This window comes from Dipteris shenzhenensis, chromosome 17 (genome assembly GCF_047967505.1).
Source record: "Dipteris shenzhenensis isolate YYH24624 ecotype China chromosome 17, Dip_SZ_1.0, whole genome shotgun sequence".
NCBI classification, from domain to species: domain Eukaryota; kingdom Viridiplantae; phylum Streptophyta; class Polypodiopsida; order Gleicheniales; family Dipteridaceae; genus Dipteris; species Dipteris shenzhenensis.
The window spans coordinates 54,853,418-54,870,956 of NC_141612.1; the positions used below are offsets into that span (position 1 = coordinate 54,853,418).

Genomic DNA, 17,539 nt, shown 5'->3' on the forward strand with positions numbered 1-17,539 from the left:
ATAAAATTTTAAAGTGTATACTATTTAGAATGTCTCATACTTTCACGTATAAGGTTCAACAATTAGATATACTTCACTTATGTTTCAAGATCATACTCAGATCATAGAGCTTGCAATATTTGAAATAGAAACAAAGAGTTCATTTATACAAAAATATAGTGTGTATTCCAACTCCTCCATTAAACTAGTCTGTTATAACTAGAAAATGAATAACTTATATTTGTGTACACAATATTGTTAAGAGTATTCCATGTATGAAAATTAATTAATTTTAATGATTATTTTTAATTCTATGGTCATGATTTCAAAGAAAAATATCATAGAACATGGAATAAAGAACTTAGATAGATCAGAATAGGATTCTTCTATGCTGGCAGTAAACACCTATCACAGTGCACCCTAAAATAGCTCCATGATTGATCATGATCAATATTGATATAACCCATGTAATTAAGTAGGAATTACCCTTGATAGGCGCAATCACCATAGGATAAGCTTGGAGGACCACATACTTTTATCCTTTGCCATGTATGCCACTTGAAAGTCCCCTAAAAGCTTACTCCTCTTGGTAATAGACATGAACTCTCTCACATTATTGCTAAAGGTTAGAAACCTTATGCTTGATGTACATCACACCAAGAACACTTTCTCAATTTTGCCATTCTAATCTACAATAAGTCCTTCCTCAGATAGTAGCAAAAAAAATTCATCCCTCAATCTAGTTACACCACAAAGCTTAGAGATATCTTATTCAAAGAGTGGAACTAAGGAAATTTATCTCTCTCTCTCTCTCTCTCTCTCTCTCTCTCTCTCTCTCTCTCTCTCTCTCTCTCTTTCTCTCTCTCTCTCTCTCTCTCTCTCTAGTAACATCAGAAAGCTTAGAGATATCATATTCACCTGAAAGAGTGGAACTAAGGAAAAAATTCTCTCTCTCTCTCTCTCTCTCTCTCTCTCTCTCTCTATGTGTGTGTCACACACACACACACACACACACATGTGCACATGCACGCACACACACACACTTGAAGATGAAGGTATCAAATCTTAAATAATGCTATATTATTAATTACAACAAAATAGCCAACTGCTGACCAAAGAGTATCTTGTAAGTTATGTCTAATAGTAGTGTATCATCGACAAAATCATGGAGTACTTCAATGATCTCTATAGCATTTTTAATCCAATTTTTAATGCTTAATTTATATGGTTTAAAAAAATTTGACCATGATTGGTATTAGCACCAAAATATAGGCTAGAAACAAACATCGATATAGAAATAAAAAGTACCATTGATTAAATGCTCTTGCAGACTTGCAAACTTTTTCATGCCTCACTTTGATACGATACATTTTGAGTCTTCATATGTACTGCAATGACATTGTGTGTAAATCCTTTAGCATACAATAAGATATATTTAAAGTATAATTAAATCCATGAATTTATGGATTTTATAATAGCAAAAATAAACATTATTGAAAGACTAGTATAGCAAAAAAAAACATTGTGTACACAGTCCATTATTTAATCATTAAATGAATCTTTTGCTCGCCATCCCTAGAGAGGAATCTCATAGTTGGTTGCAAGTAGCATTTATGGAAGAAGCAAGATCTCACTAGAAAAGTCCCTTGGAATTCCCCCATCAACACTTTGAACTTGTCAAAAGAAGTCAGGTTAACTTAAAGAAAATAAAGCATTTCTTTTTGGATGCTCAAGTAAGGGCAAAGTGTTGAGACAAACTAGATAAGAATCATAGAGCCAATTTAGGTATTTGAGTCCAAAACTGAAGTGAATTGACATTACCTAAATTCTATTTTAGATACTCTTCCACCATTACTCCCTAATAGTTACTAAAAAACAAAGTATAGTACCCCAATCCATGAATGCTTACCATCACTTGGAATCCTAACACTCTTTCCACTCTATGGAAAACCTCTGCTAATCAAGCCACAATAATTAGCCATATAAAGAGTTTCCATAATGCCCAAAGAATTTAAGGATACCTGCTTGCAATTGGGCCCTTCCACACCCATGCACATGCATGTGCGAGCATGTGCCCCCCCACATGCATGTGTGCATGTGCTCGTGCACATACACACACACACACACACTTTTTTTGTGGAACCACACACATACACACAGACAAATTGCTCCCCTTGTATAAGGTAGAACCAACTAAGGAGAGAGAGACTGGAAAATGGTACAAATAAAAAGAGAGAGAGGGGGTACCAGTCACTAAACACCCTTGACTACTGATATATTGTAGCCCTAGTAGGGAATGCTCCAAAAAAGAAGGGATTATAGGAGGATGGGATATATAAGGAGGAAGAGATATGGACCTTTGGCCTATAACTGCTCCACCCTCTCGACCATATTTGGAAGCCTAAGCTTGTAGTGAACGTGCAACCACTATGTTTGGATGTCATTGGCAACTCTCTTACTCTGTATCCCATCGTCAACCTTCTTGTCCTTCATAGTCCTATTATTAGCCGGCTGGAAACAACTGATGGAAGATAGCCCATACTAGATTCTTAACACCAAGGACTGGTACATGACTAGGACAAGGTGCCGGCCCCTTGAACCACAATGGATTGATGCACTAGTTCGGTTTGGAATAGATGAGTGCATGAAATGCCTGAGTAGAACCCGCATAACAAAACGGAGGAGCCCATGCATAATAGTAGCTTGTTTGTTAACGAAAAACGTAGATAGACACGAAATGTTTGGCTTGACCTCACTCCCGCTTGTATGAGAAACACATTGTTTTCCTCCCTTGATCAAGTGGTAGTCGGGCCACTCAGCCCTTTAGCATTGAATCTTCTTTGATGATATAGGACGAATCTTCCTCACTAAGAACTTACATAGAATGCATGTCTATGTTTTATAATGGCCATGAACTATATAGAGAGCCAGACCCATTGCATAGGGTTCTCTCTGCTTGATGATCTAAGTTCCAAGCCCCTCGACATGGAACATGTAGGGGAAGCAAGCCTAAACTAATGGTTGAGCCCATGCATGACAGTAGCTCATTCGATTGATATAAAGCTTACATTGACATGAAATGAGCACAAATAGTTTGGGCTTGTATGTCAGTACTTATGCATACATTCTGAAGCTTCAAAGGATGAATAAACATTTCATTACTTATGTTCAATGTAGTTTATAAGGACAGATATAACAGTCTAGGTTGGGCATTGAAGCTTGCAGCCCCAAAATACATTAGATACATGTTCTAACATGCTGTGGTTGTGGATGGATGCAAGTGAGTCTAACCCTTTTCTCAACATTTTGTCAAGTAGAGAAGAATAAGGAGATCCCCTCACATAGTATTAGCTTCCAAAGGAAAGGATCCAGGTGTTAGGAGAATGTACTACACTGATTCTATCATCAAGAAGATTGGTGTCCTTGTGGGGAGACTTTATGTAGAATACCTCTTTGATAGTTTAATAATCACTTATTTGTTTATAAATGATATGATCAATATTAGGAGCTTTTGGCTATCAAACTGAACACTGAGTTACTATAACTTTTTAGCATTTGGCCACTACTATTAGTTGTCTTGGAACAAAATGTGGGTTTTTTATATAATATTTGTTGGCATCAACTAAAGAGGAAATCTAAGGACACTAATATAACTTGAAGTCGTAAGCCCCAATTAACACATAATACTAAAGAGTACGGTGAACACCAAGATTATTTTCCTTATGGTACATTTGTAAATTTGGTTCTTTGGTTACATTGTCATGGTCAAGCTATGGAATCTAGAGGTATTTATCCAAATTACTGATTAAGCTTATAGGGTAATGGAGAAGTAGATGCATGAACTTAATAAGTAACACACACACACACACACACATGCATGCATGTGCACATGCAATACACACTATTTTCCCTTCTAACAACCCAAATGACAATGCCCATAAGAAGTCATGCTCCCTTATCTAAATCTAGGGGATGTAGAACATATGCAAACATGGATGCTAATCCCATGTCGTATATTTACACTTTCCCTTATACATAGTTAACTAACCATATATATTGATCGCTTAACTATACCTTATGTTAAGGTACCTAGCTATACTATAACAATATCTCTCTTTAGGCCTCATCCAATATCTTTATGCTCATATGTGCATTTGGCCCTTGAAAGAAGATCTTCTGTTTGAGGTACCATGCAAAATATCTTAGGCCTGTTGAACATACAAAATTCGAGGTAATAAGATCTTAGACTAGGTTTGAAAAGTTCCATAATAGATCATTTTATAGGCCAAAAGATTCAAGGATAGTACATCTTCCAACCTTGCTATATATCTAGAGAGCTATACATGGTTTTAAAAAAGAGGGATTGCTTTAGGAGCTAAAAGATTCACAAAAAGTTTCTCTTCCAACCATTCTAGATAGGGTTTTTAAGTAGTCAACAACAAACTCAAAGCTATGCATGCATGTGCAAGATTAGATATGAAATAGATTTGTGTCACTTGCAATCATCGCTTCCATACATGCTTTTGGTTTGTAGAGGTTTTCTACAAATTAGGAGTTCATGTATTGGTTATTCTTCATGGAATAAAAACTTGAGCCTGATAGAGTTGTGTAAAGCAACCAAACTTGTCTCAAGAGATATTTCATGTTATTGTTCTTTATTAGTTAATTATTAGTTGTATATGACCCATGAAGGAAGGATGTATAACCCTGGCTTAATCTTTTAGTATTCAGATCACTTATATAGTCCTTATCATGGTAGCCATGGAACATAATATAATATGGCTTCCTCTATGTTCTATTCCAAATTGTTTTATACTTCTAGTGTGTCTCAAAGCTCTGACTCTTTTGGTTGCAATCTAGTGTGAGTATGTTGGATTTAACGTTAAATGGTGATAATGAACTAACATCACAACATATATTTGGCTTTGTGATTATCAAATATAACAAAGATCCAATAACTTGTCTATAGAACCTTTCATTCATAGTTGGATTGTCTTCATCTTTGGTTAGTTCTAGACTTTGTTCCATTGGATCTCTATTTACTCTCTATTTACCAAAGCAAAAATGCATGCGTCCAAAATTTTCATTCAAACTCTACAAAGAAGTCATATTTGAGTGTTGTGATGAAGTCGTCTCACTACTTTCTATTACTACTTTCTAGTGTTGTGATGAAGTTGTCACTACTTTCTATTACTATTATTGTCTAGTCATCTACATACGATATTGCAATGGTGATGTCTTCCCCTTCACTTTACAATATTGTGTATGACTTGCATTAGATTTTGGGTAACCCAAATTAGTAAAGTACTACTCAATTTTACTATAGCAACTTCTAGTTCGTTACTTTAAGCCATAGAGACTTGTCTTAATCATCATCATACTTATTTCTCTCAACTGTCCTTGTGGTTCCTACTTTATCCAAGTATCCAATTAAGAGTGCATTTTAAAATCTACTTTACACATATTGTACTTACTAGTTATGGTCAATGATGATAAACAATTCACTTGATTTGTAGTGACATACCAATCTCTATGATCCATAGCTTTAGGCCCATAAATTTTTATGTTTTATTTGAGACTCTTTATTTTTTATCCTCTATGTAAGTATCACTCACGAGTCACCATTTTTACTAAAATATTGCTTAGCAAAACAAAAGGTAAAAAATATTGCTAAAAAATGAATCACATGACTAATATTGCTAAAAGACTTTTAAAAAGATGATTAAGCATTGAAAGCAACAAAAAATTATTGTTACCGAGTGATGGATAAGAAAATTACTCTTTCCAAGGACTTTTCAAATGCAGATTTCATCATTCCAATTGGGTAGAACCTACTTGTCCTTTCCCAAACATTTTCTATATCACTTTTTAAAATAGTTAATTTAAAAAAGATCCATATCACTTAGATATAAAAATCGTATAGTGACTGTATTTATAATTGATGTCCACCTAGCATGTATTTTCTTGGCACTTAGAAAAGTCTCCACCATGATTTTGTAAACAACAATTCCTTTTCCTTGTTGTTGTGTCTTGTCAATATTCCTACTTAAGGATAAAATTCATGGCAAAATCCCTTTATATATGTGAACTTCTAGCACGAGTGAGAGATTGCAAGAAGGGGAGTGTGAAGAAGAGAGTGTGTGTCTTTGAATCTGGTGACCACTCCCCTTGAGCTCATCCCAAGATGTCCCACATATCAATTCCATTAAGACTCTTGAGAATATAATATAATTAGTCAAATAATTAATGGGGAGATATTTTTAATCTAGAGGCTTTGTAAGTCTTGTGATTTCCCTTCTTCTTCTTAGTGTATCAAATTGTCTCACTAAAAGAAATGCATACCCAAGGTGATTATCCAACAAATACTTAAGCATATAAGTCCTAATCCTCCCACCCATGAAACAGAATTAATGCCATAAATGTACTATGGGATGGGTCTTTGCAAGCATGATCATAAAAAATAGTCTTTCTTCAAGTAAGTTATCCTTACACTGCATCATGTTGTATACACGAGAAGTATACGACTACATTCAAGTTAATGAAGGTAGTTTGTAGATGAAAAATTGGAGCTTATTGTAATTAAAGTTGAATGACAATTAAATTTTTTTCTCTAGAATCATGACTCAGGGGGGTCACTCAACAATATATCTGAATGTCATGTGAGTTCAATAGAAGGATATAATTAATTTCATTTTTTCTCACATTTTCAATCATAGAAGGGTGCTAAAAAGGGGTTTGGGAAAAGATTTATAGATTTTGAATAGGAAAAGGGTGCATTTGGTTAATGAAAATTTCACAGATAAGGATTTTTACAACCAAGACTTCAGCGCATGTGATAACCTTCCCACCCCTCCGAACAGGAGTTGAATGCATGCAATATCCCTGCCCCCTCTCCCCCCCAACAAAACTTGAATGCACTCAATAATATATGCGACTTTCATGTGAGTTCAATAGAAGGATATAATTAATTTCATTTTCTCTCACTTTTTCAATTATAGAAGGGTGATAAAAAGGGGTTTGGAATAGATTTATAGGTTTTGATTAGGAAAAGGGTGCATTTTATTAATACAAAATTCACAGATAAGGGTTTTTACAACCAAGACTTGAGCGCACATGATACCCTCCCCAACCCCCTCCAACAGGACTTGAATGCACACAATACCCCCCCCTCCCCTCGGGGTTTTGGGAAAATATTTATAGATTTTGAATAGGAAAAGGGTGCATTTTATTAATGAAAAACTCACAAATAAGGGTTTTTATAACCAAGACTTGAGCACATGTGATACCCTTCCCCCCCCTAACCCCCCCGCCCCCCCTGCCCCCCCCGCGTGAGAATCATGCAGGCAACTTAATAAGAAATCAAGAATGGATGATCTCAATTTTTTTTAGATCCTAGCTTCACATGCAATCATCAAAAGAATGCCATATTTTGGGGTGAATTACTCCATACACATTATGAAAGATGCATAGATAACTTGGAAAGGACTACATGTTTGTCTATTTTAAATCCAATATTCTAGTAATAAATTGGACATTGAACTCCATAAAAGCCCACTAATGTGACTTCTGTAGTTATTTTGCAAATTTAGACCTAGGGCTCAAAAAATACTTTTGTAGCTATTTGAGCTTTTATCTTCATGTATTTCTTCTGATCTTATATTGTTCTTCTTGCTCTCCTTTATGATGATCCCTATTGAATTGATACACTTTTATATGTACATCATTATTTTCTGTTTTAATGTTATGTGATGCTTATTTACATTACTTTTTATTTATAATGTTATATTAAATCTACAAATATATGTTTTAAGAACATGGTAGCAAATGTTCGCATTTGGATCACTAAATTGAAATTATGAAATAAACTTAAATACAAATGAAAATAAGCTTGAATACATCTCACAAGTAGAGATAGGTTTAATTACTTTGAGCAAGAAGATTGAGCATTGATCAATAAAAAAATTGATCGTTTCTTGTGTCAATTGTATGACTCTGGGTGCCTATCGCTACTAAGAGCACACAATCCACCCGCTGGATTTTGCTAGTAGCCTAGCCTAGCATAGGTAGTCATCTACATCATTGTCTAGCCATGACGTATGATTAGATGGTTGCCATGCTAGAATTTCTTGGTCATCGGAGACAAGATCATGATAATTCAATGGGATGAGGGGGGAGGAGCAGTGGCACATGTACCTAGCTTGCCTAGGCGATCATTTACATCATCATACGAGACCACGATTGCATGATGTTCCAACCACCAAGCTAGTTTAGGACACTCATAGTAAGTCCAATCCATCCTGGTTCTGGTGTTTGAGCTGAACTAGCCACATGATTTCATGATATTCCATCCACTGGGTTGGTTTAGGACAATCACATTAAGTCCAAGCCACCCTTGTAAACTATCCCAAAGCTCAATCACAAACAACCACCGGGTTGGTTTAGGCAACCACTGACCTACATTGTATCAAGAAATGAAACAAGTAAACTATCCCAAAGCTCAATCACAAACAACCACCAAGATGGTTTAGGCAACCATTGACCTACGTTGTATCAAGCATGTGTATGATGTGCTCGTCAAACATCTTGCATCCCGTTTTCTTTCTATATATGTCCTTTTATTTGGAGAAACTATCAAGAGATGTACCAAGAGTGGAAGCAATGCCTGATCATCCCGATCCGAGTAGTTTATGGGCTTCAACAGAATGCAAGAAAAGGAGAGACTGCCTAAGTGCAAAAGTCATTGCAATAGTGGTGGTGTTTTGGCATGAAAATACAAGGTGTTGGTAGGGTTATCACTCTATGAACTTTAGGGTGCAGGCTAAAGCTTGTGAAGACTCAAAACAAGTAGTTACCTGAATGGTTTGATGTTGCTTCCTAAAATGCTACCACCAATCGTGACATCCAAGCTTGTTTTCTTTGCTTTGATGGCAATGATTGAATGCGTGCATCTACAATAACTGCTTCCTACTATTGCTGCTCCATAAGGAGTCTTTTGTTCCTTGTGCCCTAACCAAGCTTTTCAACTTTTCTATCTCACAGCCTCTGTTTTCTTCTCTTGTAAGCCATGGCGATCTGCCTGTTGCCATGGCGATGATCAGTGAAAGACGACAATGCCAAACCAAAACAAAGAGAAGCTAGCTTGTGAGGTAAGCAAAGAATAGAAAACAACTTACCCAAAAGAAGACAATGGAAAACCAAAGTCTACACAGGGTCACGTCGAAGTGTGTGCCAGTTGTAGGGCTTTTGCAGGATGGGGATAGGTTGCAAGTACTTTTAATCTTCCAAGATTTGATAGGCGGGAGGTGTGAAAATTCAAAATTTGCGGGAGTAGCAAAATTTCAGCCGTTGGTTTTTCCCCCTCCGACGATACACATCAGTAGAATTGGGTACTCAAATAAGTGCAATGTGGCCTAAAATGCTTCAAAACACAAATAGGCCAAAAGGCACGCTATCGGGTTTGATGCTGTGTATTATTAATTGCAATGACCTTTGGCATGCTTATGAGCCATATAGCAAGCAAGTGCATGGAAAAAGAAACAGTTCAAAATTTTAAATAGTGTTGGATTTATTAAAATATCTTTTCACATGCACAAATTGCACTTTTTCAACTTCTTCTAATTTAGGGTGAATCTAGATACCGATACCAACAAATATCAATGTTTTAAGACCACCATGTAGTAGTCCCACTAGTTTGGATTCCAAATTTTCAATCTGTTTTGGTTTTCAACAAATCAAAAGAAAGTTATGGAGCGTGCCCTCAAATGGGTATGCATCACTTTAGCACAACATTGGAGGCCCGTTAACCCATGCCTAATGTTCTCATTTAGGTGTGTCCTTGGGTTGAGAAGAAGCTCATGTAATGTAATTTTGAATGATTACTTGGTTGCATGTATATATAGAAAATTTTTTTGATGATTTTGAATAAATTTCTATATCCTATAGTCTTCAAGATGCATGCTTCACATGCAATATAGCACTTGTAATGCTTTAATGATCTTGTTCCAAATCCTTATTCCATAATATTTTGCTCTCATGTTCAAGTTTAGAATGTGTGCTACAACTTGAAGACAAAGTTTGCCAAATTTCATTGAGCAATGCATAAGTTATGGGTCATGCAAGATACCTATATAGAGAAAAGTCCCTGAACCTCAGCAAAAATGGCTACACCCAAGCAAACAATGACCCATATCAAAAACTCTTGAATTATGATTTTATGTCGTTAAATATATTTAATATTGACTTAGTAATTAATAAAAACTTAAGTGATTGATAAAGTCATTAATTCATTTAGAAGAGAAAAGAGAGAGAAAGAGGAGGGGAGAGGGAATATGGAAGGAAGGAGAGCATGTGTGTGGGGTGGAGGGAAAATGAAGGGGGAATGAGAGAAACGAGGTGGGCGGTAATCTAGGCTCACCACCCAAAACCTGAAACCACTCCCTCACCTCCCTAGCATATGGCACATGTCACATGTTGGGGGGACCTTCCCCTTTTTTCCATCATAACTTTCAGTAGGACTATGAAGATGTAGTCATGTTTGTAGTCTAAATGAATTGAAAAGGGACAATGAGGTGTTTCTTTATGTCGAATGTGCAAAATACTATACTAGGAAAGGTTTTTCCTTCCCCCTCACATTCTCTCTCCGACCAACCCCTCTATTTTTTATTTTGTAGGCCAAAGTTGTGTGGAGGTGACCTATGAAGTGTTCCAAATTCACCCATTTTGGAGTGTACTAGGTGAATATGAAGTAGAGGAGAGCATTTTAGGGAAAATTTCCAAAAAAAGAGAAAAAGTTCCAAATTTTTTGAATATTGTGTTATGGAACAAAGGAGAAATTTGAGAAGATGACATCATGAGAGATGCTGGGGAACAATGCAAGGTCTATTGTGTACTGCATATAAGACCTTCTTATAGAAAGTTTATATGACACGGTATCCACTAACTAATTCACTTAACTATATCCATCTACCTATGCACACCTATTGACATAATCAACTCTACTTAAGGTGGATATTAACACATGCACACCAAACAAATCCTCATATTACTCCCTAACGTTAGGGATTATCAAGCACTCTAAGCTTTATGGACTCTTCTAAGTTAGCTCCCATGCAATCCAGGTTGGCAACTAAACCTTGATCTAGCCCTATGGGCAGTTCCGAGCCATTGAAGGCTAAGCTGATAAATACATTCAGTGACAACCAGAATGGCAGATTTGCTTGGCCTCATACCCTTCACCATCTTCTTGGCATTTCCTATTGGTGCTCTCTTCTTCTATGGCATACTGTCTCGTCTCTTTCTAGTCTAGGTGTTGTGTGTGGTCGCTACGATACTTTCTTACATTATATTCATACATGATGGGATCAATCATCAAAACAATTAAAAGTTCTCTTACAACAGTAAAATATTTCACAAACCTAAAGATGGGAAGGTACCGTATGATTTTTATAGATGGTCAAATATTCCAAACAACATGGGAAATCTAAATGCAATCTTATTTTCATCAACTTTTAAAAGCCAAATTCTACTCAATGTTTATTTAGATTTGTTAGCATGTGAGATTTAAGGCGATGTTTTTAATTTATAAAATTGTGAGCTTTTGTAAGACCTTGTATAGTCTTTGAAGACTTTGGACTTAAGTGTTAAAGTGTTCTACATAGAGGTGATTTGTGGTTGGTGAATTATGGTCCACATGTTGGCGTTAGTTAGAAAACTCACCAATAAAGCATCACCAAGGTTTTAAAGTGAAATAAATTTCTCTTTCACGAAGAAAAGAAAAGGCATTAAAAAAAAGAAGAAAAGAAAAGGCATCTCTCATTTACACAAGCAATCCTTGGATGCTTGTTGAGGCCTATACGAAGGAGCAAGGGGTGTGGGTCTCAAGGAGCATACGGGTAAATTGCCTTATGAATATCCCGGGTCTAATGCTTCATGAGCGCGGGTCTTCATTGTTGTAGGCTTTGTTGAAAGAGAGAGAGAGAGAGAGTTAATCAATGGGAGGAATCCTTGTGAGCTTTTCTTAGAAAGCTCAGAGGGAGAGTCAATGTCTAATAAAGCTATGGATCGAAAGCGATCAGGTGGGTCTTGTGAAGAATTGACGGTGGAATTTCGAAGGAGAGGGGGGGGGGGATCAGAGCCTAGAGACTATGGAAACTGGGGGCTAAAAAGGGGGACTCGGGAGGTGACAGGAAAAGGTGAAGGGCGTGAAATGCTACAGAATCTAGCGATAGATGCGAGCTGCTGGAAGTCCCAACTTTGTAAGGCATTCACGAGAGGTGGGGAGTTTGAGCAGGGGGCAGTAAGTAGGTCGGCCATAAGAGAATGAGCAATTTTGTCCCGCCCAATTTTGTCCCTAGATGCACATGGGTTTTGTCAGGGGGAGTGCGGCTGCAATTGCCTTGATTGAAGAAGAGGACACACGCTGAAGAGAGAGGGAGAGAGTGACAAAGAACATCGACGAACCAGAGAGCGAAGGAGAAAGGGGATGGAACTGTTTTGGAAGAGCAAACGTAAAGTAGAGACTCTGTTTACCTGAGAGCGATGGACAGTGAGAGAGGGCGAAGCGCTGATTCAGTCAGTGGCAGAGAGGGTGGTGGTTTTTGGCATCAGGATTTGATCAAGGGAGATGTGTGTGTGTGTGTACGTGTAAGGAAGTGTTATGTGTGCGTGTGTGTGAATTGCACCAAAGGAAAAAGTGTGAGCGAACAGGGTTGAGTGAGATTGTGCTGGAACGAATTCGATTGTGCGGTTAACGAATTACTTCAGGTGATGCTAGGGGGGAGTCGGGACGATGAGGGGGGAATGCCTATCGAATGTACTGGAGGATCACGGATGACGCATGAGAATGAGAAAGAGACCTGGCAAAAAAAGGGCACAGAAACAGCACAAGGTCTGGCAAAGGGCCAAAATTAAAAACAACAGGCTTTACGAGTCACGAGTCACGACCGCAACGCATGAGCTATGGCCAGGTTTTTAATACATAAGAGATAGATAGATCGATCGATCAATCACCATTCATTAGGGGCTGTCTGCATGAGGACTCCCCTCTTGGCTCTCTGTTCCCTGCACCAGCAGCATGCATGCATGCATCCTTCCTCACGAGTCACTCCTTCACTCGAGATCACGCACTTCCATGGCCTTGCCCTCGTATAAATTTCCCCATCTCCTCCTTGTTCCACCCCTCCTCCCTCTTCACTCACCACCCTTCTTCCTTCTCCCTCACACATCCCCTCTCGGCCTGTCTCTCCCCACCTCGTCTTGCTTACATTCCTTGCTTCCACCCTCTCAATGTATCATCTCCTGTGCAACATCTGATAGGACCTGGACATACTTGAGCAAGTGCTCTGTAATTGGCACTGCCAGCCCCTGTATAGCCTCAGCTATAGCAAGCACCCAATTGCTCATGATCCCCTCGCTCCCCCCACCCACCTTGCTTCCTATTGAGATGACTCCAATATACTATCATTCCAAACGCGTCCCCACGTTCCCAGCCCCATGTAGCTCTTGCTGCAGCTGCAACTGTTCTCCTTGCCTCCTTGCGGGTCCCTTGTGAGAAAGCTCGCGGCTGGCATTGCCTATACAGTTGCATGCAACGTAATCCAATGGCGTCGTCCAGCCCCCGACGTTCCAAGCTTGCTTCCATTCCAAGGCTGGCTATCCTCCTCCTTATAGTTTCTCTCCACATCGAGCCTAGTCTCGCTTCCAAATTACAGCCATCTTCGACGCACTCTAACGCGGCCTATAAAGTACACAGAAAGCACGCCCCTGCGCACTCGCCCAGTTCCGGAAACCGAACCGTAGCCACCCGCGGAAAGATAAGTGACGGAAACCAACATCAATTGGGGGGTCAAAGCTACCCTTCGTACTCCAACATCTTCGACGTTCTCTCGTTCGGAGCCAGAGGGGATGGCATTACGGATGATACGTTGGCAAGTCTTGGCTCCTATAGCTCCCCCTGAATGCCACGCTAGCTCAAAAGGCTTTGTGCTCAGCTATATCCATCCATTCAGCAACAAGTATATTCATTAGAGTTGCAATGACGTGTCGTGCGAGGAGACACGTATACACTAATTTCACCAACATTCGATTTATTGCAGGCCTTTGAGGCAGCATGGAAAGAGGCGTGCCAACTTGAATCAGCTGTTTTTGAGGTTCCCGAATACTTCACGTTTGTCGTTCGCCCAATTGTGTTTTCTGGGCCATGTGCAAAGGGCATGACTTTCCAGGTCAATATTTTGCAACGAAACATTTGTTCCAAGGAGAATGATTACTGCTCCCAGCTATCGTATTGTTTGAAGTGTGGAGTAAATTTTCAATTTAGCCCCCCAAAATTAAAGTTGTGAGCATGCTTGAAAGTTTGGGCTGATGTGTGCTATATATAGAGTTATGAAGGAAGCGAGGAGAACACGGTTGCGAGAGAGAGGTTGGATTGTGAAGAATATAATTAGCAATGAAGCGGGAGGGGGAGAGAGAGAATCAACATTTTCGATGGCAAGGGTGTTTTGTGTGCTAAGTCTAATCAGCGGAAGTGAAATTGTTGATGGATCCTAGGTGGATGGCTCCATGGTTGCACCAGATAACCCAAGCAGTTGGGGTGCAACTAGGAACCTGCTTGAGTGGATCAATTTCTCCAAGTTGCACAGCATGGTACTTCAAGGCAGAGGCCTTGTGGATGGCAAGGGCGCCGCATGGTGGTCGCAGAATTCTAAATCCAAGGTAGGGGAAAAGCCAATCTCAGCTGAACTGGAAAAAGAACTCCGCTCGTTCGGACGAGTTGAGAGCAGAATGCATAGCTCTAAACAATGATCTTCTGTCGGAATTAACAGGGGAACCATGGCCGGAGAGTTTCAAGATCCCCTTTGGGCAAGCCCACGGTACGTTCTGCCATTCTTCCATTTACCCAGCTCAAGTGGGGAACATGATACATGATTTCAGAGGTTCAAATTTTGTGTATTGTTACGACCGTTGCTAATCGTTGCTTGACTTTGCACAGTCTTCAGAACTACCTAGGCATCCCACATTTGCGAGCTTCTCACTATTAACTGCCAGGATCTGGGTGGTTCCCGCAGGCAGTCAGATTCTATGGTAGCTATAACGTCACGGTTCAAAATCTCAGGATCCAGCAGAGTCCTCAGACGCACCTCAAGTTCGACAGCTGCAATGGTGTTGTAGTTCGCAATGTTTCGATCTACTCCCCTGAAACGAGCCCCAATACCGACGGCATCCATCTCCAGAACTCTCAGAACCTACAAATCTATGATTCTTACATAGCAGGCGGTATATTAACAATAACTTTGCAGTCCTATTCCTCACATCCGCATTCCGTAAGTTTAACTCTACCAGCAAAAAGTGGGATGAAGATTCTTGGAATCACGGAGTCGAGGCAAACTCCGGACCTCTACTATCTAAACTAGCTTCAAATGAATGCATTTAGCGTGTGTACTATGTACATGTAGTATGCATACAATGCTTTTTAAACTCTCCTTGTCATTTCAATGCCTGAAATCACCCTTGTCCCAGGTGATGATTGCGTTTCTATCCAGACCGGAACCTCCTATGTAGACATACACGATGTGGTGTGTGGAACTGGACACGGAATCAGGTGAGTTTGCTGTCGTGCAAGTCTGTAGCATCTGGCCGAAATTAAGTCTATTTTATTGGATCCAACATATTCTGCCTTGTTCGTCATGGCGGTGCTGCGTGCAGTATAGGGGGTTTGGGCTCGGGCCAGACTCAGGCCTGTGTGTCCAACATCTCGGTACACGAAGTAACCATTAGGAGCTCGCAAAACGGAGTCAGGATCAAGACATGGCAGGTAAGATTGCAAGGGATCGCGGAGCAATTTGCGCCGCTCTTCCCTTTGAAATGCAATTGCATGTTGATCATCTTTAATCTTTCTCTCCGTTCAGGGAGGCTCTGGATCTGTGAAAGACATATCCTTCACCAACGTGAACGTTTTCAACGTCAGCAATCCAATTATCATCGACCAATTTTACTGTGGCACTTCCAAATCGTGCAAGAATCAGAGCTCAGCCGTCCAGATTTCCGGCATTACCTACAGGAACATAAAGGGCACCTATTTGCAGAGCTGCCCGCTCCATTTGGCGTGCAGCGACACGGTTCCATGCGTGGACATCACGGTGGCGCAAGTAGAGCTTCTGCCGCAGCATGGCAACTTTGTGGATGAGCCCTTCTGCTGGAACATCTATGGTTGCTCGGAAATGCCCACCATTCCTCCAATTAGATGCTTGGAAGCGGGATTACCACCTGTCCGTACCCAAAAGCAATCCTCTGCACCCAGCAATTCTTGCTAATTCTTTCGTCGCATTGACTACGCCCACTGTGACGATTCTTGCAGTAGTGGCTTCTGTAACTAGATGTTCGGTTGATAGGTAATATTTATCACTACGTAGAATATGCATCTGTATATATGTTGTTTCAGAATCCTGTGTGGCATTTAATGATGGGTTCCACGGCCTTTAGACTAAGTAAACTTTTTGAGTAGTATAGTGCTTTTTACATATCAAATTTCCTTGTCATCAAATCCCTTGTTCATCCTTGGCATTCCTTCATTCATCATTGCTTGTCACTCCCTATATTTCCGAGTCCTTGGCATGCATTCATTCATTTATTGTCTACTCCGTATACTGATTCACTTCAGAGTCCCATTTTTTGCATGGAGCATGTAACCACTGACTTGAAATTGAGCTTGAATCTTGCTGTTTCATGATATATTTTTTAAGAAAAAAAAAAGAATGAGTAAAGATATGAACATGAGACACAACACAAGGTCCATTAGAACCCGATCCTCCCTGCAAATGTCAGGGGTGGTATTTTATTACTAACTTGGTGATGTGCAAAGATTTGTGCCTTTTGGAGATTGAAGACCAAAGGCTATGCTCACAAGTCATCCTTGGTTGCAACCTATATAATATTGTGACAGACTATAATCATATGAATTATCATCGTTTGATCTTGCATCCAACTTGGCTATCTCTGCTATAGATTTTGAATCTTCCCTCGAAGCAAGAACATGCATCAAAAGAGAGGAATCACAATAAGACAAAGCAACTATGGACGCGCAAAATAGCGAGCACGTCTATAGGCACTGTTAGAATAGCAAAAATACGGGCGCATCTAATAGCGCATCTATTTATGTGTCTATTAGCGCATTTGCACTGAGAATTAAACACGGATTTAGACGCAAAATAGAGAATACAGAAAGTGAGATTTTGGTGCAGGCTGCTAAATGTACATCACTACTTTCCAAACATTGCTCATGATTACCAAAGCATGTAATTTTAACAAAAATATCAATGCTTTTTGGCAAACTCACATATACAAAAATTAAGTGAGGTGAGGAGAATGAGACAATATGTAAAATAGTTTTGCCAATATCAATGATGGGCTATGGTTCAATCTCATCCTCAATGAGATCAACCCTTGCCAAACTATCTACTTCAAAATCCAAACCAGTGCTGAGATCTACAAATACATTCAACCCACTACTACTTGTGCTACTAATCATGTGCTCATCAAAATCAGCATCACCAATGGTAGGCTC

At 39.4% G+C, this 17,539-nt stretch overlaps 1 protein-coding gene across 1 annotated transcript; it reads left to right on the top strand.

Annotated features, from left to right (window-relative positions):
• The first annotated feature begins 13,449 nt into the window (after positions 1-13,449).
• On the top strand, positions 13,450-16,371 carry LOC147892320 (polygalacturonase At1g48100-like). The gene is made up of 8 exons (XM_087388093.1): positions 13,450-13,904; positions 14,073-14,201; positions 14,527-14,691; positions 14,802-14,849; positions 15,045-15,252; positions 15,496-15,577; positions 15,682-15,790; positions 15,885-16,371. Exons 1-8 carry the CDS (start codon positions 13,563-13,565, stop codon positions 16,287-16,289), a joined length of 1,488 nt encoding a protein of 495 aa, XP_087244219.1. The 5' UTR covers positions 13,450-13,562; the 3' UTR covers positions 16,290-16,371.
• Positions 16,372-17,539: the final 1,168 nt, after the last annotated feature.